This window comes from Agelaius tricolor, unplaced genomic scaffold (assembly GCF_023055355.1).
Source record: "Agelaius tricolor isolate 1412-34295 unplaced genomic scaffold, bAgeTri1.0.p SCAF_74, whole genome shotgun sequence".
In the NCBI taxonomy this organism is placed as follows: Eukaryota; Metazoa; Chordata; class Aves; order Passeriformes; family Icteridae; genus Agelaius; species Agelaius tricolor.
In genome coordinates, this window is record NW_027269334.1 from 123,999 (window position 1) to 150,687 (window position 26,689).

A 26,689-nucleotide genomic window follows, 5' to 3' on the forward strand; every position below is an offset into this window, starting at 1 on the left:
AATGAAGAAAAGTAGAAAAGGCCAGGTCAGGTGGATGACCCAGGAAGCAACATTACATTGAAAGTCCTTTACAGCTGCTTCTGGGAATGCTCTAGGGAAGCAGCAGATCCTCTATATTTCTTTAAAAAAATGAATTTCAGAGCTAAGGGAAAAAGCACTCAAGGGAGAAGGAAAGAGATCTGCAGAAAAGGAGAAAAAGAGCAGCACAAGCATCATGGAAAGACAGAGAGTGATGAAGACAAGTAATAAATATTTCACAAAATAAAGACAAAATTTATTTATCTTTTGGTGGTCAGGAAAATATTTTTCCTTAAAGAACTTCTTGAGACATCCTCCCAAAAAACAACGTCCTGACCAATACCTTTTTCCTTTTGTTTTATTCACACACCAGAACATTTTCAATTAAACATTTTCTTTTATTTATATGATATCTGAAACACTCTTTCATCTCTAATAATTTCTCTGCTCTAGGTGCTGATTTATTTCTTACTTTTTTAGTCTTTTCATTCTTTGGCCCTTTTTGGGGCTAGTGTCAGTAACAATAAAGTGATACTATGTAGTCACTCTGCTCTTGCATCTAAGACTTCAAAGTTAAGGGCCAAATGCTTCTTGCTCTTCATGTTTTCAGTGGGCAGAAGGAGGGGTGTCCAACAAGGAAAGTCAGAGTCTCTTTCCGTTGGTTTTTTTTGCCTTTTTTTTTTTTTTTTTTTTTTTAATTTGGGCTGTCCACATTACTGACCTTGAGTGACAGCAGCAGCCAGCAGGAAGAGCACTTGGCTGTGCATGGAACAGAGCCGCTGTTTGTCCCAGCTTCCCACAGAAACCTTCATGGAAATATCACTGGAAAAATCATAATAGTAAGATTATGTTTGGGGTTTTCGTTCTGGTAAAAGAACATTTCCGAAAGGTGTAAAAATCTGCTCCCAGGGTAAAAGGAGTTGAATAAGCCAGCTTACAGGCTGTGGCTTCCAGAAAGCAGAGACAAAGCCTTTTTTTGTGAATCAGTCTCCCTGCTTGGACACTCCCTGGTTTTAGTCATTCTGTAGCTATTTGGAGGCTTTCCCAATGTGGGAAAGATAAAAATATTTGGTTTTGGTTGTCATTAAGCAGACAGCGTTCCCTCAATGAAAAGAAATTGTTTCCTGGGGAGCAGGTTGAGGCAGGAGACTTGAGACATGTCAGGAGAGCCTTTCTGGCCAAAATAATTATTGGGCTCCATGGTAATCTATTGTTCAAAACCACAAATTGTTATACTCAGAATCCAGGTGTTTGATTAGTATACACACACAAAAAAAACCCCAAAAAACTATAGAGAAGTTGCATAACTCTGTGAAACTCAGTGGTTTTGTAAGTATTTTTGTTTCTTTCTGAATAGAGTTCTTTCTTTAGCTTGGAAAAATTAGCTACATGGAAAAATTATCTGTATTTATGTCTGTCTATAATGTCTAAGTTGTTTTTGCCTAAGCTACAGGATTGTTTGTATTGAGTTTTATTTTTCTGTCATCTTCATTAGTGCTAATGGCTCTTTTTAAGGCCTGTATTTGGAAATTCTTGTCAGAATTCAGCAAAGCTGAATGCCAGTGCAGAAAAGTAACTAAACCTCAGCTCCTCTCTCCCCTGTGTTTTTCTTCTTCCTTGTTTTTTTGAAGAAAAATGTGCTATAAAATGTGGTTACAATTGGATAATACAAAACACAGAATTACAGAAATACAGAATTGTTCATCTTCCACCTCTGGAAGTTTCTTTCTCCTTGCCCATCCTGAAGATGGTCTTGACATATGCCTTTTACTGTCCTTGGGTGTTCTCTCAGTCTCCAGTAGGAATGCTCTGGCATTCCTAAAATACCAGATTGTTTACTTCCAATGACATCAGCAAATTCATTCAGGTCCCTTGGATGCTTCACAACCAATTCAATCTTCCTGTACAGGGTAACACTTTTCTCTATCAGATTCCTCTATGAGACACATACACCTGAGAAATCTAGAGTGCAGACTTACAAATTTATATTTTCTACACAGATTTAGCAGAAATCAAGATAATATCTTCTACTAAAGTTACAGTTTCTATCCAAATACCTGTGAATGGACATCAGGATTTAGGTAATTTAGCAGCAAAAAAAACCTCTAACTGATGGAACCCTGGTTTTCTCACATCCCATGTGTCAGTGTTTGGCATTTTTGCAAATAATGACTTATTCCCTTCTAAGTGGGCAAAACCAGCTGTTACTTCATCAGATTTTTTCAAGGGTTTAATTATACTGGAGTATAGGATGTGATTTGCCACAGTGCATAAACAAAGGGAAGGAGAAGGCAAAATGGAGAAAAAACAAAGTAGTGATAATTAGAAAAAGAAGACCTATTTCAAATACTTTTACATACTGTATAAAAATATACCATTTAAAATGTCGTATTTTAAATATAGAGATTTCCATGTGGAGTTGATCTAAAGCAGCTTGAAAAATGGAGAGTCTCATTTGACCTTCAAGTTGCAGGAAACCAGAAGTGGTTTTAAAAAGCTTGTGAAGGTTTGGTTGATTTGGTTTGGTTTTTTTTACTTCCAAGTTAAAGACTTCTGCCTTAATCTCTTTGTGGTTCTGACTACTTTTCCTTCTGTGATTGTGCAGTGCCAGAAGAGTGCAGTGCCTGGAGCATGTCCTGCCCTAAGATTCTCCTGCCTGTGTAACTGGTGATGTCCCACTCTGACAGAATGGGTTTTATGAGCAGCCTAAGACAATTTTTACTTGCTGCACAGGCAGTCCAAAGAAATAAAGGATTCACAGAAGGTAATAAAATAAAGCCCACCTTTGTGGCATGATGGTGAGGAGCAGGGAGGGCTGAGAAAAAAGCAGATGCTGCTCTGTGGTGAGTCAGGAGAAGCCCCCAAGCTGCTGAAATATGAAATGGAGATGAACCCAATATAGTTTCATGTGTTTAGGCAAAGGCATTGTGATGCTTCCCTGTGAGGGAGGACTGTAATTCTGTGCCTCATCTCGCTCTGATAAAGTCAGCAAATCTGTGAGAGTTTTTAAAGAACAGCTTGAACAAAAAGATTTGACTGGGAAAGATAAATGAGAAACAGTTTAATAGTAGAAGACATAACAAACTCTGATTGAGAAGAAATGAGGAGGAGGAATAACCAGAGCAGATTTAAAACTTGGTGTTTCCTTCCATCAGGGAATTCTCCCTAACTTCAGCATTTATCTTTATGTTGGATAGGGATAAAAAAAAAATTCTAATTTCTGTGCTGGAATGGAGGGTTATGACAAAACTTGTTTTTCAAAAGGATGGTGTGGGGTTTTTTTTAAGGACCAATTTTGACATTTTGTCTTCCCCCACCACTTTGAATGAGTCCTGGGAATGGCAATTCAGAGATCTCTACATTGATCGCTGTTGAGCTGGGGTCACTGACCAAGCATTTTGCCCTCATGAGTGATACTGATGCACCTCCTGTTTTGCATCCAGAGAGCACTGGCAGAGTGGAGGAACAGCACATGCCAGGATTTTGCATGAGGGTGTCTCTGTTGGGAGATACAGACTGTCAAGAGGCACAGCTGATTGTGATAATGGATTGTAGGTTGTGACAAAGGGGGAATGTTGTCATGTCGTGTGTAAGAAAAGGAGGAAGGTGATGTGTTGTCTAAGGAAAACTATGACATGTGTGCTGTTCTTTGTAGAAAAGGGAAAGTAAAATACATTTTTTCTGGAAGCTTTTTGAGATGACAAGAGGTTCTGTAATGAGAGAGAAAGGCAGGACATTTATGCAACCCTTTATAAAGTTCATGTTTAATTCATCTTTGCCATGAAGATCTTCAGATAAGCAGGTGTGCTTCATCCATTGGCTGTGCAACAGCCATCAGCTGTTATTCTGCAACAAATACTTCTGTGAAAGGGGTATTTATTCATGTGAAATAGGATTTAATTGGGATGCTCTTTATGTAATTTTTCAGGGAGAAAAGGCCTCCATAGGAGCTCACACAAATTTCTCTCTTCATTGAGAGTCTCTAAAACACCTGCCCTAGTAGTCACAATAATGGGGGGGAAAAAACCCAATTAGCTCATTTGAGGTGTCGTGCTACAAAAATAATCAAACTATTACTTGATTAGTTTTTAGCCTGTGGGCTAAAGTGACTTCTGCAAGGGAAATGGAAGTTTTCAGTGGGTAGGGAATAATGAAGTGCAGGAAGCTCAGGGCTGGTCCCTCAATCCGCAGCTGTGTTTGGGTGGTCCAGCATTCCAGCAGATCTTGGAAGCCTCTTTGGAAACAAGGGCCCTTTGCTGGGTCTTGGAATGAGGAGGTTCCCTGCACTGATGCGAGCAGAGAAGAGACACAGGGTAGAGAAGATCTTTCTTTTCAAGGGGTTTCATGCCCTTCTCTTCCACCTTCCTCCCTACAACAACGCCCTGGGAGTCAAGGGAGGCTGGTTTCAGTAAGAAGTTAAAAGCTGCTCAGTCTTTTTGCTTAGGATTTTGGCTTAAGGTCCTTACAGTAACAGCAGCAAGCTCTTCTTGTGTATCATGACTGGGTCAATATTGTCCTTTGTTAGTGGGAGGGCAAGCTGCATGAGTAAAACATACATTTTTTCACTTGGACTTTACAATGCTTTTCAAGAAAATATGTTGGATACAGCTGAGATAAGTATATTCTCTGTGGGGAGAGAAAGGAATTTTTATTTTTATCCTTATTTCTTATGCTTTCTTGCTGAACTGAATGATTTTGCTCTAAGATAGGGCACAGGAAAGATTTACAGCCTGAGATCTGTTTGCTCTGATATGTGGAGAAGAACATGAAAGCATCATATTAGGCTATTTCAGTGAAACCAAAGTAAAATAAACTCTGGAGTAAAGGGGCTGTTTTTCCTAGGCATTAGGAAAGGAGTGTCAAATTGTCTTAAGAGATTATATTGTGTGCACAGTAGTTCTGCTCTCACAGGCTGAAACCTGAGCTATGCTGGAGTTGTTCTGTGATAAAGTCACTTACCTTTCAATTCAGCTGAAATTGAAAAATGCTAAACCTATTGTGGAAAGAACAGGGTATGTCTTCTAGAAATAGCTGTCAAAGAAAAAGCACACCTGGCCTATAGTGTGAACTTGTCCATAGATGTTGCAATTCTTTTTGTGTGTTTTGTGGTGCATCATAATTACATGGTGTGCCCTGATTGCATGTGTCCTTAGAGCTGTTTTATTTCGTAATAACAAATGGCTTCTCTACTGCAAACCTCCCAGTACCTCCCTCACGGCAAAGAGAAAGGAGGGGCTAGCTGATCCCCACGCTATGCAATAATGTTCCCATGTTACCTGAGAGTTTGGCTAACTTTCTGGATTAAATTAACTGCTTGCAGATAAAGTTTGGTGACACCTGATTTTTTCAGGTGAGTCATGTTTCTAAATCCTTGTCCTGTAATTGATAGTAGACCTCCTCTTCAATGTTGGACTGGGATTTTCCCTTTTAAGTGATCCTTGGTCTTCACTTCTCCACTACCAGATGTGACCCTCTAACATTTAGGCTGATGGTAGCTATCAGGAATTTCTTTTATTGCTTCTTACTTTGTGGCCATAGAGGATCTATTCCTACCATAAGTTTCCCAGTTCAGAAGATGAAACTGCAGGTTGGACTTCATGGTCTCTTCCATACCAAACAAAGTTATGATTCTAGAAATAAGAGGAAAGAAGAGAAAGTATTGAAAGGAGAATTAACAGAGTACTGGCAAAACATCCACAAGGAGATGAAGAGATAGTCTGAAATTGTTTGAGGCATCATGCAAATCCTGGGGAAAGTTGCTGTAACTGTTATAATGGTCAAATAGTAACAGTGGAGTACTTGCTGAAAAATGATGCATGAAAAAAGATGCATGTATGAAACACTGCTGGAAGGCCAGTGTTTCTCTGTTGGAAAGTTTTGGCAGTGATACAGGACCAGGGAATTCTTGCTGTTTCCTGTCCCTGCCTCTCATCCCACTGCTGCTTCACACCACCCTCAGCAGTGCTGACACAGCTCTTTCCCAAGCCACATCATAAACCAGTCCAGTGTATTTGTTTAATTCACAACATGATCCCACAAGATTTCTTCCTGCACATGCAAAGGGATGAGAAAAACATGGCCTGAGTTGCTAAAGGTAAGAATTTCTAGAAAACCTTAAAGCTACTGCCAAACCTCTGTGTTTAAGCATTGTGCATTTTGGGTTTCATAAAAGAGAACAGCAGAGGACTGGGATGAGTTTCCCCTGTGAATACACTGCATTGATTGTCTTAGGCTTGTTGTCAGACCTAAAAAGTATTGAAATTAAGGCTTATGAATGTACACATTTAATAAATTAATTGGCCCAGGCTCTGTCTCCGAGTTAAACTACAGGTAGTCTAAATCTGGAAGAATCAGCCTGCTATAAGAAAATTTCTTCTGTAGTGTAAAGATGATCTAAGAATTTCCTTGTCACCTGTGGGCATTGCTGCTTGGTATGGTGATTAGAGCTGCTTTTATGGAGTGTTTGGCACCTGGCAAGCCTGACGTCCCACAGCTAGCTGGGAAGCTTGGCAGTGCAAAGGTGTCTGTCTTGTACTCTTCAGTTCATAATTTGACTTCTCGGTCATAGGTAATAGTTTTCATCTTCTGTCACTGTTTCTAAGATTATCTACTTGTTCTGTGAAATACTTACATTAAGTTCTTTCTGTCCTAAACACTGTGACTTTCTAACCTGAATTTGAATGCTGAAGTTTACTGAAGGGCTTGAAAATCTACAAAAACGCCTGATTCAATTTGTAAGAAATGGATCATCCAGATTCCTTAGACTCAATCTCCTTATATTCTTTGAATATAAAGAGATGGGGTACACAGGATCACTCTATTGCATTTACTCTTCAGCCCTTCAGTTTGTATGTCTTGACAGCAGCCATTTTATCCTGTGTTTCTAGGAGATTGCAGCTAGATCAATAATTCCTGAGTAAGTATCATCTAAACAAGATTTTTTTTTCCCAGCACAAATCACCTACCATCTCCTTCCTGTATCTGTGCTTAACCTTCCTTCTGTCAAAAGGCTCACGCTGCATTCCCAGACATTATTTCTTTCCCTTCTGGTCATTAAGGACTGTCTTGCAGGGCATCTCTGCCATTCAGTTGTTAAAATCCAGGTTGTGTGTTCAGTCGTGGCAAAAGCTTCGATGGATATGGTGGCAATCTCCCTGGCTTCCAGTGCAATCTCCCTGGCTTCCAGTGCAAATTCAGGCCACCCTGGTGCACTGTTTACTGTGGCTTCAAACACCTTTCAGATAAAACAGGTATACTTGGGTTCTACTGTCTCTCTGACTGCCACCTTTTTTCTATTCTCATCCTGCTGGAAAGGGGTCAAGAAAGAGAATTGGCAACAATTTTAACAGAGGATCTCTGTACACTGTGAGTACTCAGCCAGGAAAAATTTTCAGGAAGCCAAATAGGCTGAGTTTCAGGCTGTTTTTTTTTACTAGGGGGGAGGGGGGGAAATATGTTGTTCCTAAAATAGCATCTTGTGCTGCAGGGATTTCAAGAACTAAAATTTTGAGCAGAGTGAAACACCTCTCCTGCTTTGTTTTTTCTTTGCTCTCATGACAACAGAGAAGTTGTTTTATGCTATTAAACTGTAGAAAAAATATTGTTGCTACCATGTACTAACACCTACTACTTTCCTAAGAGGTGTAGTTGAGTGAGAGCCCTAATCTGTGTTCAGATTTTAGTTAATGTCTCTGTATTGCACCACTAATCCTGCCTTGAAGACGACTCTGTCAAGGTCAGTGTATGTTTTGGCTATTAATAACAAAACTTGTTCTTTCTTGTGGCAAGCCTAGTGGGGTTACATGCTACTTTTTACGTCCTTGCCCAAATGAGCTGTGTATTTTGGCAGCAACTTTCCAGCCTGGCAATCTGTGTGTACCTCATGTCAGCCCTTCCTAATAAGACTCTTATCTGGACCTAAGATTAGCAGGAAGAAATCCAAGATGAGGGATAGCCAACAGATGTCACAAGGCTTGGAGAATGCAGACAATAATTCAGTTGGTGACACCAGCATGAGCCTTTTGGCTGCTATTCAGAGAAGCAGGGATTTATAAAAGTTTAGGTTGCTATACCAAGTCATCTAATGTTTATTTTCACAGCATTTCCAGAGTTTGGGCTGAGGACAAACTGATCCTGTGATTGCAGAGGCCCAGGGAGCTGAGACCTTGCTTAAGATGCAGATCTTTTGTATTTTGGTTGGCACAAATTAATTAAGAGAGGGAGATGTGGCTTGTTCTGAATATCAAAGTTTAAAATACAAAGAACAGAGAGGTTTAAGATAGAATGTGTCTGCTTTGCTCGTCTTCTTGTGATGGAGCTAGTGCTTCAGAACGAGTATTATTTGCTTGATATTTCTATCTTCAGACTGTGGGTTTTGTCTCCAAGATCATGAGGTCATACGAAAGTTAAAGAGATCATAATTTCTTGGAAAAATAAAAAATTACTTAAAAAAATTATGTAGTGAGTTATTTTTTCTCAAATGATACGGGTAAATTGTTCCCTTTAGATTGGTCCTAAGTACCTTCACTGCAACACATAGTAATTTTCTGTCCCTGCAAGAATGGAAAGGGCTTAAAAAAGAGAATAATCAGGAGGTATATTTATTTTGGTACCTCTCTGTGGTCCATGAAGTTATGCTAATATACCAACTTTGTGTGGTCCAGTGAGTTTTCGGGGCATGCACATACTAGTCCCTCCAGAGGCACTACCACCAGATAAACTGCAGGGATTAACATTGGATTGTTCCATGGGATTGGGCTTCCCGAGGCCTCTGAAGTCAGTACGCATACCTCATTTTCAAGTTAAAAATTATCTCAAAATTTAAACTGAGTCGACTTTACTAGGACCATGTGGGATTCCCTAGAAATAAGAAGGATTTATTTATTTTATTTATTCTTTATTTTATAGACCAGGCTAGGATGAGATTGAAGGGTGGGGGAGTCAGTGTGTTGTGGTTCTGATTCTAGTAGTGTCAGAATTGTCTTCAACAAAACAGGGGATACAGGGAATTACTGGAGAGCTGGTCATATGTGCTGATTCCCAGCTTGCTGTAGAATAAGCCAGCTAGCAGTGTGCAATATTACTAGTGTAAAATTCCCTGTGGACTTCCTGGAATTAAATAGGCTATTGTCACACTTCTTCCCCACTCCTGAAGGGTTTGGTCCTGCTCTGGACAGAACAACTTTGCCAGGTGCCATCAAATGCTCAAAGCCTGAAAGATAGAGAAATGTGGGGAAAACAAACAAACAAAAAAAGCTTTTTGTTTGTATTTAGCCTAAGGTTTGAGTCAATGATGAGGGAAAAGGCAAAGCTGTGCTCTTTCCATTGATAATGTTCTCTTTCAGGTAAATTAAAAAAAACCCAACATGCAGGTATCTTAAATCTTTGGGTTTGAAAGTATATGTCTATATATATGCTCTGCTATGAAATTAATAGTATAGGTTCTCACATTCATCTGGTCATCCTTTTAAGACTCTTCTTAGTGGGAAATATTTCAATCATTTTTGTCTTTTAGCTCTAAGACAAGAGTAGGGTTCTAGACTGTACTTCTTAATGAAACCCCAATATAAAACTACTCAGACTGCTGAGCTGGGCTTCCTATTGGAAATAAAAATAATTACAGTTACTTAGTTCAGTTTAAATTTGTGTCTGAACACAGCAGGTAATTTTTTCCATTCTGTTAGTCTGACATCTGGGGTGTGAAATGTCCTTTTAGCTTACTGTTACAGGACTTCTTAGTGCAGTCACCTGCAGCTGTCTTGCTTTCTTTCAGCTTGTATTATTCAGCCAGTTATTAATTATTTTACATTTGTTTTGAAGCTTAATACAAACAAAAATACACATTTATAGTGATAGATCTGCACTGGAGTACAAAGCAATGTGCCTTTTCTATTTACATCTTCCACTGGACATAGCTGTGGGAAAAAAAGATGTAAAAATAGAAAGGTTATGTCTTAGATAATTGTTTTTAAATCCATGGTCATTAGGAGGGTCATCATTTTGACCACGTTCCTGTACATTCTCCTCAGTTTCTTCTTTTGTTGGTTTCTGCAGGGATTTTTTTAGGTTTTCTTATGAAAGCATAGAAATTCCGTTTCAATTGATTTCATTAAGACTTTGGAGCGTTGTGCTTGGATATTTACCTGACAGGAGCGCTGGATGGAGTGAGTAGAAAAAGTCTTAGGAAGGCAGTCTCTCCATCATTCCATGGCCTGAATTTACGTACTAGATAATGATCAGTGATATTGGTTTACTTGTATCAATATTGCTGTTGACTCTAAATCTTGAGTGGACTGTTCTTTATGTCATGACAGTGCCTTTGTGAAGAACGTGGTTGCTGTAATCACATAAGTATTTGCACTGCTGCTGTCAATCACCACTGCATTTCCATTTGTTACAGAAATGTAGGCGTTTTTAGGCACCCAGTCCTTTTTGGGGCCATTATGGGATAGTTTTCCATGAGTGCTGGAATGTGGAAATTGCTGGGGAGGTAGCAATCCTGCAGCTGCTGTCCTTCAGAGCAGCTGTGCTAGTTGGACTTTTCCAAAAATGGGGCTTGACAAAAAAAAACCACCGAAACACCTCAGCCACTGGTCACCCTCAAATTGTATGTGAGTATTCTTAAACTGGCTCAGCCACAGAATCATTTAGGTTGAAAAAGACCCTAAAGATCACTGGAGAGAGAGAGACTAGACGGTATTGGTGGCTGCAGAGCTCAATGTGTCTCTGCAGTGTGTGAGTGGGCAATGACCCCACCTGTGTGCTGGACTGAGCCCCCAGTGTGGGCAGCAGGGGCAGGGGAGGGGGATTCTGTCCCTCTGCCCTGCTCAGGTGAGACCCCCCCTGAAGAGCTGCCTCCGGCCCTGAGCCTAGCGAAGGACAGGGGGCTGCTGTAGCCAGTGCACAACTGGTACCAAGATGATCAGAAGGATAGAGCAGCTCTGCTGTAAGGAAAGGCTGAGAGAATTGTGATGGTTCAGCCTGGAGAAGAGAAGGCTCTAGAGTGACCTTAAAGCTGCTTTTCAGTACATGAAGGGAGCCTATAAGAAGCCTGGAGGGGGACTTTTCATGTGGGTGGAGAGTGACAAAGGGAAATGGCCTTAGGCTGACAGAGAGTAGGTTAAGATGGGATATTGGCAAGAAATTGTTCCCTATGAGGGTGGTTGAGGTCCTGGTGCAGGTTGACCAGAAAAGCTGGCTGCCGCATCCCTGGAAGTGTCCAAGGCCAGGTTGGGTGGAACTCTGAACAACCTGTGATAATGGAAGGTGTCCCTGCCCATGGCAGAGGGTTGGAATGACATAGTCTGTAAGGTCCCTTCCAACCCAAGCCATTCTGTGATTCTGTGCTTCTAACACTGCCAAGTCCACCGCTTAACTTTGTCCTCAAGTGCCACCTCTACACATCTTTAAATACCTCCAGACTTGGTGACTCTACCACTTCCCCGGAAAACCTATTGCAGTGCTTGATAATCATTTCAGGGGAAAAAAAAAATCACAAATGTCATAAATGCTGGTGCCATTATTTTTGATGGGGGACAAAGACGAATAGTGGAAAGGACAGAAAATCTTTGTTAATATGTTAGCTGCTGGATGCTAATAAGAAGTTATCAATGGAGATGTCTAAAATAAAACTAATTTGCCAGACAAGCCTGTTATCACACAGACCTAACTCCTGACCTCACTGACACCTCCCTTGTGCAGTACTGGGGTGCAGAGTGATTGGTGTACAGTGGGTATGGCAGGGGTTTTGATCTAGGGTTTTGGGACAGGACTGCTGGTTGTAGAGATCCTAGGAGAAATAACAAGAAGAAAATGGCTGTGAAGTGTGAATTGGGGAAATGATAAGGGGGAAAGGATTGCCTGCAGGAAAGCTCTGGTGTAGGACGTCTGCCTTTAATTATGCTGAGTCAAAGCAAAAACCCCCTTCTAGTTCTGATCTATGCTTTGATCCTATAATCTGCTCAATGGCTTTGCAACAACTAGCTTTAAAAAAAAAAGGGAGAGTGGGTGCATATGCTGGACTGTGTGATGCAGAAAGGAGCCTGCAGAAGCTGTGCCTTTGAAGTCTCTGGTAGCTGCTGTTCTTACCAGGTGGATAATTAAATAGGATTGAGGCAGAATACATTGATATTGGGGCTACTGAAAAATATTTGTTCTTTTAAATCCTACATGACACAAGTAGGTATGTCCTCAACACCATTGCCTTGTCTCAGCTCTAAAATGTTTGCAGGCCTGTTTTCCTTAATTTTGGAGAAAAAACATAGTGAGACTGAGTGAGACTAAACAGGTTTCACTAAAAAATCAAGAGGCTCCTCCTGCATTGTGTTCCATCAATGGCCTTTCTGTTTTCTTCATTTTTTTCTCTATTTCTTCATGGTGGTCAAACACTTTGCACTACTTGGGAGGGTCAGAACAGAACATCTGTGAAGCTGTGTAGGTAATGCTTAGGCTGGAAGTTTCAGCTTTTGCCCACATCTATCCTGGGGGCAGGTCTTTTACCCAGCAGCCACAATTCCCAGAGGTTTCCATGTCTGTCTGCCTGTCATGTGGCATTCAGCAGTTTGCAGGATCCAGCTGTGCATGCTGCTTGTTGTCTCCAGCTCTTAATTATGCTGTCACACTTCTGTATCTCTTTAGATTTGACTGCTATAAATTAAAATGGATTGCGAAACTGGTGTGGTTTTTCAAGGCATGAAGGGTTTCTGGAAGCAATGAGTTTCTCCTTGCGTGTTGCTACTTGGGGATGCTGTTATGGATTTAAATTGCTACTGTTGGCAAACAAAAAATGATTTAAAATATATTAGCTGGAGAAAAGTGATTTAACCTTCAGGCTTCTAACAACAATGTTTATATTTGGTGTAAATTGCTTGAAGCAAAATCTCTTTTGCAAAGAGGATTATCATCAGGAGTTCAGTCTGGCTGAAAATGTGCCCATCTTTGAATTGCAGGGTTTTATTTCTTTATGCTACTATTAGCTTCTTTAGTGCTTGCACAAAGGGTGGATTATGACCTTCCTTTTAATTCTCTAGCTAAATGAGGGGAGTTTTTTCTTTGTTGTTGGTGTTAGGTGACGTTAAATAACTGTGGAAATTCAACAAACTGTAAGGAACTTTTAATTTTTCTGTAGAAAGGCCATTTTATCATCCTCTTTGCTTCATTTTCTGCCACCAGTAAAATCTCCCTGACTTCATAGGCTACACAAATCCTTCTGTGCCTAAAGACCTTTGGAAATGCATTATGTAACTTCAGTGCCTCCTTGCTGGTACTTTCTCCTTGTTTGTGTCAGCAATGCTGTTGTCTCAAATGGTGTGCAGTGTTGAACTACAGCCATTTTCTGCTCTGATTTGCTGTTGCTTCTTACTGAAAATGCAGGAAATATTTTAAATCCAAAGGCTCAAATCTAAGTTAATTCACATTAATCCTTGTTGAAACATTGGTCATTGCACTGGAACTTCTCTGGTCGTGAGTTTGGCCCAGAAAATTAAATCAAAGGAGCAGAGTGACTTTCTCCTGCTGTTACTGAGGAGCCAGGAGTTAAGTCAGTATGATGTAAAACAAGTCACTATTTCAGCTATTTCTAGCATGCATGGTGTGTATTTATTTTATGGTGATTAAACAAGCAATAAATGCTTTCAGGCAAAAAACACATATTGGAAATAATTGCTTTTATGTATTACAATTACTTGCCTACTTTGGAGAGTCTCTGTAATACATCCTGGGACAAAATGTAAAAGAGAAAATAATTCTATGAAGATGTATTGTTCATAATCCCCAGTGTTCAGTCCATTTAAAACTCATAAAATAATTAATAGACTGAGGAAGTAAATTGATGAGACAGAAATAGTCTGTGACCACTTTATATTGCTTTTTCTGACCTCAGCTATACAAGTTCTCTGAAGCAACAGGAATTTTTCTTTCTTTGTGTGTTCCAGGTTGATCATAACTCTTCTAGAATCCTGATTAAAGAAAACTGTCTTATGTATGATTGGATATTTTCACCCAAGATGAAAAATTTATTTTCAGAAAGTGGCCAAAATTTATTTCGTCTTAAAGGACTCTTGCTGACTGTAGCTTTTTTCCAAAACCTACTGCTTGTCATTAAGTGTAATTTTGGTTGAAGCCGGTTCATTACATTGAATATGATGTCTGAAAGACTCATCTGAAGAAGCTGATCCTCTTCTTTATGGAAATTACATCCCTGCATAAAATTGTGCAAGAAAAAGCTCATCAAAACTAGCCTCAGTACAAGGAGATGTCAGAGAGACCATTTTCGAACCTGGATGTACATTTATAGGCATATGGTCCTTTGCTCTTGCACAAAACTAATTTTTTTTTTCATTTTATGTAGTTGAGTTGAAAAGACAAATATCTCAACAGATAAGCTTCTGAATTGGCTGCTGTCCTGTTTGAACAGGACAGTGATCCAAACCATGCTAAAATATTCACCTCTTCCAGTCCACCTCCATTTCTCATCCTCCCTTTTGCTGTTCCTCCTTGACCCCCTGCAGCCATGGGGCTGCTGTGGGCAGTGGCAGTGGCAGAATTCAGTGAGCTTCAGGTCCACATTTCCCTTCCCACCCCTCTGGGTCTGGTAGCAGCTGACTCTGCATCACACCATTGCAATCTGGATGCAGATTTGGCATCACCAAAATACATGACAGATGAGGACACAGAGTAGTTGTTCTATTAAATATCAGCTCAGTTGTGCCTGCTCTTGGTGGGGAAAATTCTCCTGTGCTATTCAGCTGAGGATATGAGGGTTGTCTTTTGCAGGAGGGAGCTATTCGTTTGGTAGGATTAGGATTCTCACCTTTCCTTTTGCTTGTCCTTTGGCACAAGATCGTGGCTTTGTTTGTAACACAGCACTGTAGCTCGTCCTTTCTGTTTGATCCAGAGGAGACCGTGAGAGGCAACAGTACCCTCAGAACAGCTTGTGTACTTCTGTCTGCAGAGGTGCTCAGTGGGATTCCTGGCTCGTGGGTTTTTCCTGCTCTGGCTGGAGATGAGTCAGCATCAGAGAGATTTGTGCTGCTGCAAAGATGCTGTGCTCAGTAATTCGGGTGGCATCAGAGATTACTTTCCTGCTCCAATTAGTGCCTAAAGCGTCTGAGTTGCCTGTATATACTCACTTGAATTGGGTTGCAGGAAGCTCTTGCATGGGCTTTTCTCCACAGTTCAGTGGCTTTCTCACCTCCAGGCAGATTTGGAAGAGCCAGGAACCTCAGCCTATGAAATAGTCTTTATCCTTCTTTACCTCACTAAGGGTCGTGTCTCTGCAACTTCTGACCATAGTTCAAGTAGTTCTACCAGTAACCTAATGCCTTGTAGTTTAATTGACTGGAAACTCATCAGTTCTCAGTATTGGCTATTTATTCCCTTAGATGAAAGGCCAAGTATAAACTTCTGTAGGAAACAATTTGAGTGTAAAAAGCCAAAAAGGCATGCATGTAGTTCTCCCTGGTTTGAAGTAGACCTCCAAAGGGTCAGGTTAGCAGGCATTACTTGGGTCACACCCTTTGACCTCAGAAATCCTCTCATTCCTTAAAATCTCCATATATTTTTCAGTACTTTCTTTACAAAGGCCAAGCAAAATCAATAAAAACAGAAAACAATCAATCACACTCTTAAAAATATTAAAAAATCCAAAATAGTTGTACAAAATAAAAAATTCAAGATTAAGTTGAAAGGAAAATATCTCAGCAATCCTGAATATAAACTGGAATCTGCCTTTGAACATGGAATGTAATAAAAGCCTCTTTAAATTTGCTTGACCAGTGGAGATTCTGGGATCTGTCTGAACATACCAAATTGCAGCATTCTGGCTTTTGTGTCATGATCTCAAAACATGAATTTGTTTGTGTGCATTAGACAAATCCACATACTTTCTTTCCTGATAATTAATATGGCATCAGATGGGTACAAGATTTTTATAATTTCTTCTGAAGCTCACTTAGGAAATAGAAAAATAAATGTACTGCAAAGAAACATGAATCTGCTCCCATAACAGGCAAACACCATCTCATTCTTTGTGGCTTTTTATTGTGGATGAGGCTGAGTAACTGGATCCAGCTCTGAAATTTGCCCTACTAACTCTAGGCTGCCTAACTTGGACTGCTTTATTATGGAAAATAGAAAGGATGGGATTTTTCTTCCCTTTTCTTTTAACCCTAGGAGGATAAGCCAGTAATCAATAGTAACAGCAGATTACCTTGAAAGTTTGTTTTTTCAGTGGCTATGTTTGGTACTTCCATTTTCATCATACAAGAATAGCTTGGGAGATGAAATTTTTGGGTTTTTTTGGACTCAGACACTCAAAATGATCTCAGACTAGATGGAGAAGAACTGTCAGTTATGTGCATGTAGTCCTTGTCAGAAATGCTTAGTGAAACATGTCTGCATGGTTAATTACAGGGACACAGTTAATTACAGGGACAAAGTAGTGTGATTTATTTACTTTACTATTCTAGCAGGCATTGAACATCTGGCCACAACAAATGAAGCGTTTTTTAGATAACTGAAGCAGGGAACCCAAATGAAACAACATAATAAATTGATGTCCACACATCAATTTATGTGGAAGCTGTGGAAGCTTTTCACAGTTATTTTGTGCAGTAGTCTACAACTCTTAAGGCAAAGCAGCAGTACTTAGTGATGCAGGCTGGAAATGCTCTCTACTTCTGAAGTGTGGGAAGGAGAATAACTCCTCTGGTAATCTCCAAGTTTATGGTGTTAAGTACTCTATAATTGTACCATTGTTTGTGCAGATATGATCCTCTGGATACAAATTCAAAGCAAGTATCCATCCAGTGGCTGCAAGTGGTCCTTATATTTTTTTGTTTCCTGTTGTTCACTGGGATTGGTATGGCCTCTAGTGACTAAGGACTTCTCTCCTTCATTTTTCTACATTGGAGGGCATGTGTCATGCCAAGTTTCTGAGATCTTTTGCCTTCATCTGGCTGAACTACAACCTTCTTCTGGCCGTACACACTTTTCACATGCTCCCTGGCTCTGCAAGTTCCTGTCTTCCAGTATGAGTCAGTTTTCTGAATTGGAATGAGACGTGACATTTTGTTATCAATAAGTTAATTATCCAATCGTTTTAACCTGTTGATTTAACTTCCTGAGTGGCCAGCTCTTTAATAAGAACAGGTTTTTAATAGGCCTAGATGAGCCTTCTGTAGTCATCTAAGGTACAATCTTGACGACATCTGAAAGTAGGCTAATAACCAAATTCACTGAGCCAGAATACCCACAGCTATTAGTTTGTAAAATAGTGTCCCTGAGAGGTTATTCTGCTTGACCCACTTTCTAAACTGGATTCTACACCTGATGTTTTGTCATGGATAAAGAAATTTGGGGATTTTCATTTGTTTGATGCTGAATGCTGTGGTCCCAGGCAGCAATGGGAAAGAAAAGTAGTATTTTGTTAGGCTTGACTCCCTAGTTTGTGTCTCTGAAGTTTCTGCTGGAGGAGTTTTTCTGAGATACTTTGAAGATCATTGTTCTGGTTCTTGAATACGTGAAAGGCAGCATTCTACTATTCTTGTTTCTTTTTGTTTCAAATTCAGTAGGCTTTTTTCAAAACATTTACTGGTATTTTTCATGAGCCTTTTCCTTGCAGTGTGTATTTTGTGCTTGCTGTGGTCTGCCCCACTTCAAAGATGGTTGTTTTGCTTCTGTTAGGCTAATAGGGGAAGAAGGGCTTTTCTAAGAGGATTCAGTCCAGCTTTGTTTGCATTTAATCAACTTAAGAGTTTGAATCAGGGTGACTGGGAATATTCAGGCCTGAAACTATTTCATCTAATTAAAATACTTAACTAGGACACATCATGTGGGAACCTGGTCCATGTCAGTGAATCTCCAAAGGGAAGCCTATCGTGTCTACACTCCTTAGAGTGAACTGGGATGAATTCTGGCCATAACAGCTTGTGAAGGGTTGTAACCTATTGTAGTCGTGCAGAGCAGTGTCACTGCACTGTCTTATGTGAAGAAGAGCTTTCTTCATGGTGTTATTCCAAGTGAAGGCAACAGGAAAAGTCTGAGCATGTTGATGAGTGATGGCTGACAAGGAATGCCGTAGGCACAGTGGAATTGAAGTGGAAAACACAGCAGGGTTTGTGAGGAAATTTCTTTCTCCTTTGTCTTGTAGGAATAGCTGCATATCTTCATGGCTGCCATTCCACAGTAGCAGATAAACGTTCTTCAGCACTGCAGTGAGCATCTCCTTCTGGGAACCTTGGACAGCATGAGCTGTGTTTGACCTCTGTGTGCAGCTGTGGTGTCACATAGAGGATAAGGCTGAGCTTGATTTTTTTAAGCTTCTCAGATTTTTGTAGCGTATTTTCGCAATAAAGCCTTTTTTAAAAAAATCATTTTTAAAATTGGCATTGACTGAACCAATTTGAGTTTACCTAGGTGACTAAAAAGGTTATCCCAAAAGCCTTTAAAACTTTATTTCTGCATTTTCTCAGGTACCTGCTGCAGGAAGGGACAGAACAAGAAAGCACCATGTCTTCAGTCTCAGCTTATTACAATGGGAAGACCGTACTTATCACAGGAGCTACAGGTTTCATGGGCAAAGTACTGGTGGAAAAACTTTTGCGCTCCAGCCCTGAAGTGAAAGCAGTTTATATTCTTGTCAGGCCGAAGGCTGGACAGTCAATGCAAGAGAGAGTGGCCAACATGTTGAAATGTAAGGTAAGTTCATATGCTTTATTCTGGAATCTAATCTGAAATCCGTTTAGCTGGGTGAAGCAGAGGGCTTCTGTTTTACTCAGTTCATGAGGAGCAAAATGCTGACTTCTGCTGTAACAGCTGTGTATTTTTCCTGTGTCTAAAACAAACAGCAAAAAGAATTGTTCATGAACAAACCTGTATATGTCTGATTTTGATGGCTGCCGCAGCATTTTACACTGTAATGATGTAATCTTTTAAATTCCCGTTTTGCATGACCTCCACCTGTGTGTCTTGATCCTGTTTAGTTTGCCAGTGAAAAAATCTATAGTGACAAGAAGGGTGTCAAAGCCCTTTGCTGTATTAAATGTAAACATTTGTAAGGAGACACTGACTTGGCCTGAGGCTCTCAAGATCCTATGGATCTTAAGCCAGTGGTGAGGTTGTGAACTTGCTCAGACTCCTCCAGCTATGATAAATGCCAGAGTTCAAGCTCATGCCTAATGCTAGTGAGAATTTGTACATAGCTGATGTGAAATGAGAGGAAGGGACAGATCTGGCCCTAGCAGGCAAGGAATTACTAGGAATTAATCTGAGAATTGTCAACATGCCTTTATGGAGTATTGGTCTAAAAGTTTGAGCAAGACTCGACTGGAAGAATCCTTCTCCTTCTGCAGAAGTTAGAGGTAAAATAGTTGACTTTGAGACAAGTAGGTCTGGCAGAAAACATGTTTTTTTCCTTTTGGTGTTTTGAGGCATTAAGCTAGGAAAATCTTACATATGTCCAAGAACAGAGGTAGTTTGGTTTTGGTGTGTTTTTAACTGAGGGTAGATTGTTTTCATATTCAGGAAAATTTGTGAGTAATATAAAAGGAGACAGTCACATTAGTTGCTTTCTGCAAGTCTGTCATAGAATGATTTAGGTTGGAAAAGATCCTCAAGGTCGTTAAGTCCAACCTGTAACCTCACACTGCCAAGTCCACCCCCAGCTTTCATCAGAGTGGATAATGTGAAACAATCCCAAGTGTGGTGTGGTTTTCCCTTTTGTGTTTTAAAACACTTGAGGAAATGATAAACCTAGGTATTTATCAAGACTTCTGTAAGTTCTGTTTGCATTTTATGTATAAATGCTGCTGGCTTATCTTTTCAGTTGAGCAGCACAACTTGGAGGTATTATTAGCTCTAGATGGGGTTCCCTAGTAACTGTTTTATTGTTATAGCTGTATTAGATGTACCCATTTTTCTTCCTAGGATGTTTCAGCAGTTTTAGACTTGCCAACAGCAAACAGGACATGATGACCTCTGCTTGAACCTTTGGCAGCCTGCTCCAGTGTGTTTCAAATGAAGAGAAGGAGAAGGCAGAGCTCTAAGTTAGGCTGCTGCAGCCTTGGGAAGAAAAAAAACTTACACAAGTTCATCCAGGTCCTCTTAAGGAAGAAGGTGTCTTTCTGATGCTGATCATTTTAAAATTACTCAAAAATCCTTGCCTAAGGCAGAAAACCTACTCCTCAAAGGTGTTTGTCATGTACAAATGTTGACACCCTTGGAGATTTTTTTTCTAAAAATGAAACTGTTAATTCCACTAGATGTTAATTTAATGACAGACAAGGATGGCAGGAAACATTATTCTTAACATTTTTGCAGACTTCTTCTAGTTGATCACAATCTAGAGACTGCCTTTTCATTTACTGTTCTGGTTTGCATGCTCCAGTTTGGGAAATCCCTGAGGTATATAACAAATCAAAATGCAGCAAAACTTTGTTCCAAATCTTCAGATAACATTCGCATTTGAAATTTCTGATCACTATCTCTGATGAGATATATTGGAGTAAGCACAGGAAGCTGCAGAGTAAAATAATTTCTCTTATTTATGTACCTTTATAATTTCTAAACTCTAGTGAATAATTACTCTTTTTCCCCACAAACTACTGATTTAATGCAGAATAGTATTTGTATCTGGGTTTAGGAGAATATACTTTATTTCTTCTTTCATATCCTACCCTGTGTAATCTTCTACTGTCCCATGACACATTCACTTTGCAAGTAACTCCTTCTTTTGCATCTAGCTTTGACCTAGTGTTGGCCTCTGGATTTTCTTGTTTGCACATCCAGAAAGTAAGTATTCCAGGAACCAAAGGAACAGAGAAATGCAAGTTGTCAACTTCTAAATATTCGAAGCAAAGAGATAAAATGAGTATTTGGGCTGAAGTAAGATCAGAGTGAAGCAGTTTGGTTAAAATTAGTTGGATAATGTTTAGGTTCTTCAGGAAAGGTCCTCTGGGGACTCATGATTTTTGGTAGTATTTAGAAATATTTTGAAAGAACTTGCCTAGAATTTTGATCCCTTTTCAAATATCTCTGTGAAATTTGTGTGGCTTTTATCATTATATCTACAGGGGTTTGAATACTGAAGTGTCACATTTGTGTCCTGTCTTCTTCACAGTGTGTACGTGTGAATCTGCTGAAAGATGACTCCTGCTAAATAGAAGAGAAGCTGTGGGTTACAAAAGGGTGATACAGTATGATCAGGCAAAATAACTTAGTTTGTGCTTTTCAACAGTTGGTTACTTGGAATTTTTCAACTTCTGAATCCAACATGGAAAGTAAAATACAGAAAATAGTTTATAGGCATCAGTCAGAATTCTTTGCATTCTGTAGCTAAATAGGCATTGAAATTTAATATAAGGCTGCTTTCCTTAGTAAATTAGTTTTACATGCAGGTGCATTAGTGCATTAATATTCAATATATAATGAACAGATACTCAGTTATCTCAGCATCAAATCCAAAACAAGCATGGTGACCTTGCCTGTTTATGAAAGGAGATGTTCTATTTCCCAGCGGCAAGTCCCTAAGGGAATCAAGCTATTATCCTGTCCTTAATGAAATGCCACGTCTGCCTTGCACAGAGCACAGCTGTTCCACAAAAAGCCCCAGATTTTAGTATGGGCTGCTGCCTGGATGCGGCCAAAGATGTGGATCATGAGGCAAAACTTGACAGGGCTATATAATTGTTAGTTGATGGAAGAGATGTCTTTATCGGAGGTAGAGAATTGCTTCAAGGAGCATTTTTGCTGTCTGATCCCTCTGTGCACAGAAATAGGCAGGAGTGCTTGAAGGGGCTGTCTTGGATTCCCTGGAGAGCAGTTACTGCGCTAATGCTGAGTCACTGATTGTAGCTTTCCTGTTGACCCTGGGAGAGCAGAACATTTTCCATGCCCTGCATGCAGTGAACTAAGTCTGCTTGCTGCTGCCAGGCTCTTTCTCAGATATATATATATATATATATATGTTCAGTATTCCTAATTAGAAAGATCAGACAAAGTGGGGAGTGGAAAAGGCTCTTATTAATGTCTCTGATAATTCAGAGAGAAAACGGGGAGGCTGTGAATGAGGCTGCTGAAAATGGGGAATTGGGTGTGACTGTAAAATGCTGCTGCTTTTTTCTGTTGTCCAACCACAGTTAACCCCTCTAGTTAAAGTGGATGCTACAGACAGACCTTCTTTTCCCTGCAAAGCTTTGCCTGGAGCTGCACACTGGGATGGGCAATGCTGTCAGACACTTTTGTCTCTTCAGTATTTCCTCATTAAATGTGCTGTGTTTATCAGTAAATATCCAGCAAGACCCTGTAAATTTCAGCTAATCATTCGAGGTTTATCTTTCCCTCCTATGACTTTGCCCCCTCACTCATCACCATAAGCAGTAAAGGCTCTCCATGCCAAACCAGTGCAGTGTCACTCCATCTGGAACAGCATCCCTGAAATCTGGTGTGACCACTATAGAGGGGCTTGTACTTGGATCAGGGTTAATGAAGTTTTTAGGTTGATGGAACATGGTGGTGTTAGGTCATATGCTGGACTCAGTGATCTCAGAGATCTTTTCCAACCTAACTGATTCTCTGATTCTGTACGTGCCCTATCCCTTGAAGTGTTCAAGGCCAGAACTAAAATAATATTTTTTTTATCTTTGAGTGTTTGAAGAACAAATGAGTTAGAGAATCATAGAGCCATCGAATCAGTTATCTTGGCAAAAAAACTCCTATGATCAGTCCAGCTGTTAACCCAGAACTTCCAAGTCCACCACTAAACCATGTTCTTAAGCATCACATCTTCATATCTTTTAAATACCTCCAGGAATGGTGATTCAACCACTCCCAGCCTGTTTCAGTGCTTGATAACCCTTTGGTGAAAAAATTTTTCCTGATATCCAATTTAACCCTTCCCTGATACAACTCGAGACCATTGCCTTTCATGCTATCACTTGTTACCTGGGAGAAGAGACTGGCCACTACTTTGTTAAAACCTCCTTTCAGGTAGTTGTAGAGAGCCATGAGAGAAGCCCTGATCCTTCTTTTTTCCAGGCTAAACTACCCCAGCTCTCTAAGCCACTCCTCCTAAGACTTGTGCTCTAGACCCTTCCCAAAGGCATCTCTGACTGCAAGAAGCTGTCTCCCTTATATTACATAACTTCTCCTTGTACTCCTGCATGACTCTCTCCCTGAAACATCAGTCTCTGATCACTTAGAGATGCAGTTCTGTGGTGTTATCAGCATGGTTCTGCTGATCTGGCCCCTTAAAAGCAGAACTTGCAGTACTGGAAGCTCTAGGAAGGATTATGACCTAATGGTGTACATTGTCTTTTATTTAAAGAAACAATGCTGCTGAAACCCAGGGAAGCCTTGGGGATGCCATTTGTCTCCAGGTCACAAGCTCTGCCAGATGGTACAGAATTCAAACCTGTTTTATTGCTGTCAAGGAGAGGTCGCAGTGTAATGCTCCATCTTTGCAAACTGTCTTCAGTCCTTCTGTTCTTGCGGGTAGTCACAGTAGTAAAGTCAATTCTTTTAAAATAGAATGCAGTTTTCAGTTTCCTCCAGTTGTACAAAGGTACGCAGTAAATCACCAAGAAATTATGAATGTTTAAATGACATACAATTCTAAATGAGAAACAAGAGCACAGTACGATATGAAACTAGAAATTTGGTGGATTACTCTGAAATTAGTAATTCATTGAAAGCAAAAATGCTTCTCAGTTTATTTCAAGTGTGATCATCATTCTGTGAAGAAAAATGTTTTGGTGTCAAAACCTGACACATCAGTTTCCTCATCTTCCCCTGTAAATAGAAACCCAGCATGAATCAGGGATGTCCAACAGCAACCAGGGGCCACCTGCCTGGCAGCAGCTGCCAGCTCAGCAGAGTCTTGATCCTTGCAATGTATGTGTGCCTTGTATGAAGGGTAAAACAAGATCTTTTTGTACACCTCAGCTTTCTCTGTGCCTACTTGCTCAGCTGCACCAGCAAAGGGGTTAATGGTTTCTGTCTTCATTTCATTCTATACACATACCCACCACCTGCAGAGCAATCTGTAAAAGCTGCCCCTCACTTTTGTCTTTACTTCTTGGTTTCATGCAACTTTTTTGTGGCTGGCATAATGATAAATCAATCAGATTTCAGAAGGGTTTTTTTGTTTGTCTGGGTTTTTTCCCCTTAAAATCACTTTGTGATGTCAAGTAGATGGTGATCTAAACAGCAACACCTGAGAATACAGAGCCTCAAATAGAAGCATTCCAGAAAAATCCCTATAGCCAACTGTATGCTAACGTATGTGCTGCTCATGCAATAAAGTTTAAAAAAAGCTGAAAACAAAGGAGAATTTTCTCAGTTTCGCATAAGATATCTGACAAGAGACATGCACATGTTTAAATATTAATATTCAGTTATTCTTCTAAATCTGTAAAGATACTGTGGTTAACAGTATGCTGCTGTGTGACAACTCTTATGGTCAGAGACCTCATTTTGTCCAAGGAATGTTACGGACAAGCTTTTTTGCAGCCAGCACAAAAGCATTGTGCTCTGCAGCCCAATTAACACATACACATTTATATAGACACAAATGCACACATATGCATCAGGGCACTCTTTCAAGCTAGCCATTTTTGTTTTCTTTAGTGGTGGGTATCCCAAGGGATTTGTGTGTTAGTGAAGATTCTGCAGTGAAGATTCCACCAGCTGATAAATGACAAAATAAAAGTTCAGCCCTTGAAGCAAATGAGCATGCAGTATCTTGAGAATGATGCAATTAAAAAGAAAATCAACAATAAGATTTCCTCCTGCCAGTAACAGCGTAGAGGTTGCGGTTAAGCTGCATTTGCTGCCATCTGTAAAATGAAATGCATTTTAGGTGCTCCATAAGCAGCGATATTTTGAGACACTTACAGCCTGTAACTTCACAATATTTTTTCTTCAATGTACAAGGGTGTCATACAGAAGAAAGAGGGACTCTCATAAGGAAGTTAGCAAACTAAGATTGCAGTTGAGTCACAGCTTTAAAGGATCTTCATAACATTGCTTGAATTTGCATTTCTGCCTGAGTACTTTCTGGTTTGCAGCCAAGGCCCAGTTCCTGGAATCAGTGGAATTTCTCTTGGTAACTTCATTTAGCCTTGGTTGAATATCTCCTGAAAGGTAGATTTCGAAGAGGCAATGGGCCCACATAAGTAGATACAAGCCGTCCTTTTAATTCTGTGCCATTCTGGTGATTTTCTTTTTGTTCTGGATAATTACATGTATGAGTTTGATTTCCCTGCCAGTATTTCAACTTCAGATGATAGCAACTTAAACACAGGGAAAAGTGTTTGGTACTGAGATGAAAATTCAGTTCATCACTCTTCTAAATCTGGGAAACTGATACCATCTGATTCTAGCCTTGGAACATAAGCAAGCTAGACAATTTCTGGATTTGCAAGCTACTAAACCCAAGAAGTAATTGTTTTATTGGTAGTGCTGACCATCCACCTTTATTGATACTGCTCTCATCCACCTCTTTTCCCATGTGGCTGCATCTAAACTCAGCCTTGTGTGTTAAGTTGGAGATGGAAATAGTATCCTAATGTTAGAATTTTTTTCATATGACTAAAGGGAAGCTTTAGATTCTCTAATGCACAAAATTTACTTTTATGCCAGTCAGAGATCTCTCCATCTGGAAAGTTTAATCTTTCCAGGTCTCCTTGCCAGAAGAAAACTTCTAGCATCACCACCATTCCTGTCTACATATCCTAAAGGAAAAAGTCAAGGAAGCGGGGGAGTGTGCTGACAGGCATGGAGGAGTTCAGCTTGGCATTTTCAAAGAGGAAGGGAAAAGAGCAAAGAGCGTTGAAGAGAAAAGCTCTTCTATGCAGGCTTGAGAGTTTTACATCAGTAGCAGAAATAAGAGCCATTTCCCAGCAGCTTTTGCTGGCAGCAAGGCCATGGAGCAACATCATTATAGAGGTCCTGTTGGGCATCCTTTTAAAGCTGCCGATTTCTCCTGGATCCTGGTTTTGCTCAGGCACACAGGAGAGCTGAGCTTTTAGGCAGCTGCACAGCATGCCTTGTGTTCACAGTTTTGCCAAGTGACCCGTTCACCAGCAAGGCCTTCAGCAAACATGTTTTTAAACAATGTTTGTCATTTTGCTGGAGCCTGGGACTTGGCTCTTGATGTGTGCAAGTTGGCACTATTCCTTTTTGGACTATTGCACTTCAGAACTGCTGTGGACACCAACGGATCTGCTCATGTACCACAGCTCATCTGTGGGCGTGGGTTCTCTGCTTGGAATAGGGGCTGAATGAGGACATCTGACCTCAGACACCCTCTGAGGGCCTGAAAACCATAGCTTAGAACACAGGCTCATCTCTTTCTGCAAACCTTTCTCTGGTTTTCTGGAGAAACCCAGTTTCTCCATGGCTGGGTTGGCCATGGAGCCATCAGTCAGCACCCAAAGAGCAAGAATTGGCTATTTGGTCATTGGTTTACATACACAATGTAAAGTTAACTCAAATGAACTTAAATTTTATCCTTTGTGTCTGATTTTATTCCATTCTATCCTCAGCTGTTTCTTCCATTTTTTTCTTAAAGAAAGCTATTCTGTTTTCCTAAATTGAATTCTGGCCTTCCTTACCAGTATTTTTTTCTTCTGTAGCAGCAAACCGTGACTGAATAATGAAACCTAAGGACCAGTTT

At 40.1% G+C, this 26,689-nt stretch overlaps 1 protein-coding gene across 4 annotated transcripts in view; it reads left to right on the forward strand.

Annotated features, from left to right (window-relative positions):
- LOC139585340 (fatty acyl-CoA reductase 1-like) overlaps positions 1 to 26,689 on the forward strand; it is a 124,206-nt gene that overhangs the window by 37,432 nt on the left and 60,085 nt on the right. For all 4 annotated transcript variants that reach the window (XM_071418026.1, XM_071418025.1, XM_071418027.1 and 1 more), the window contains exon 2: positions 18,489 to 18,714. In XM_071418026.1, the coding sequence (XP_071274127.1) occupies positions 18,526 to 18,714 (189 nt within the window). In that variant the 5' untranslated portion in view covers positions 18,489 to 18,525. The remainder of the gene's footprint in view (positions 1 to 18,488; positions 18,715 to 26,689) is intronic.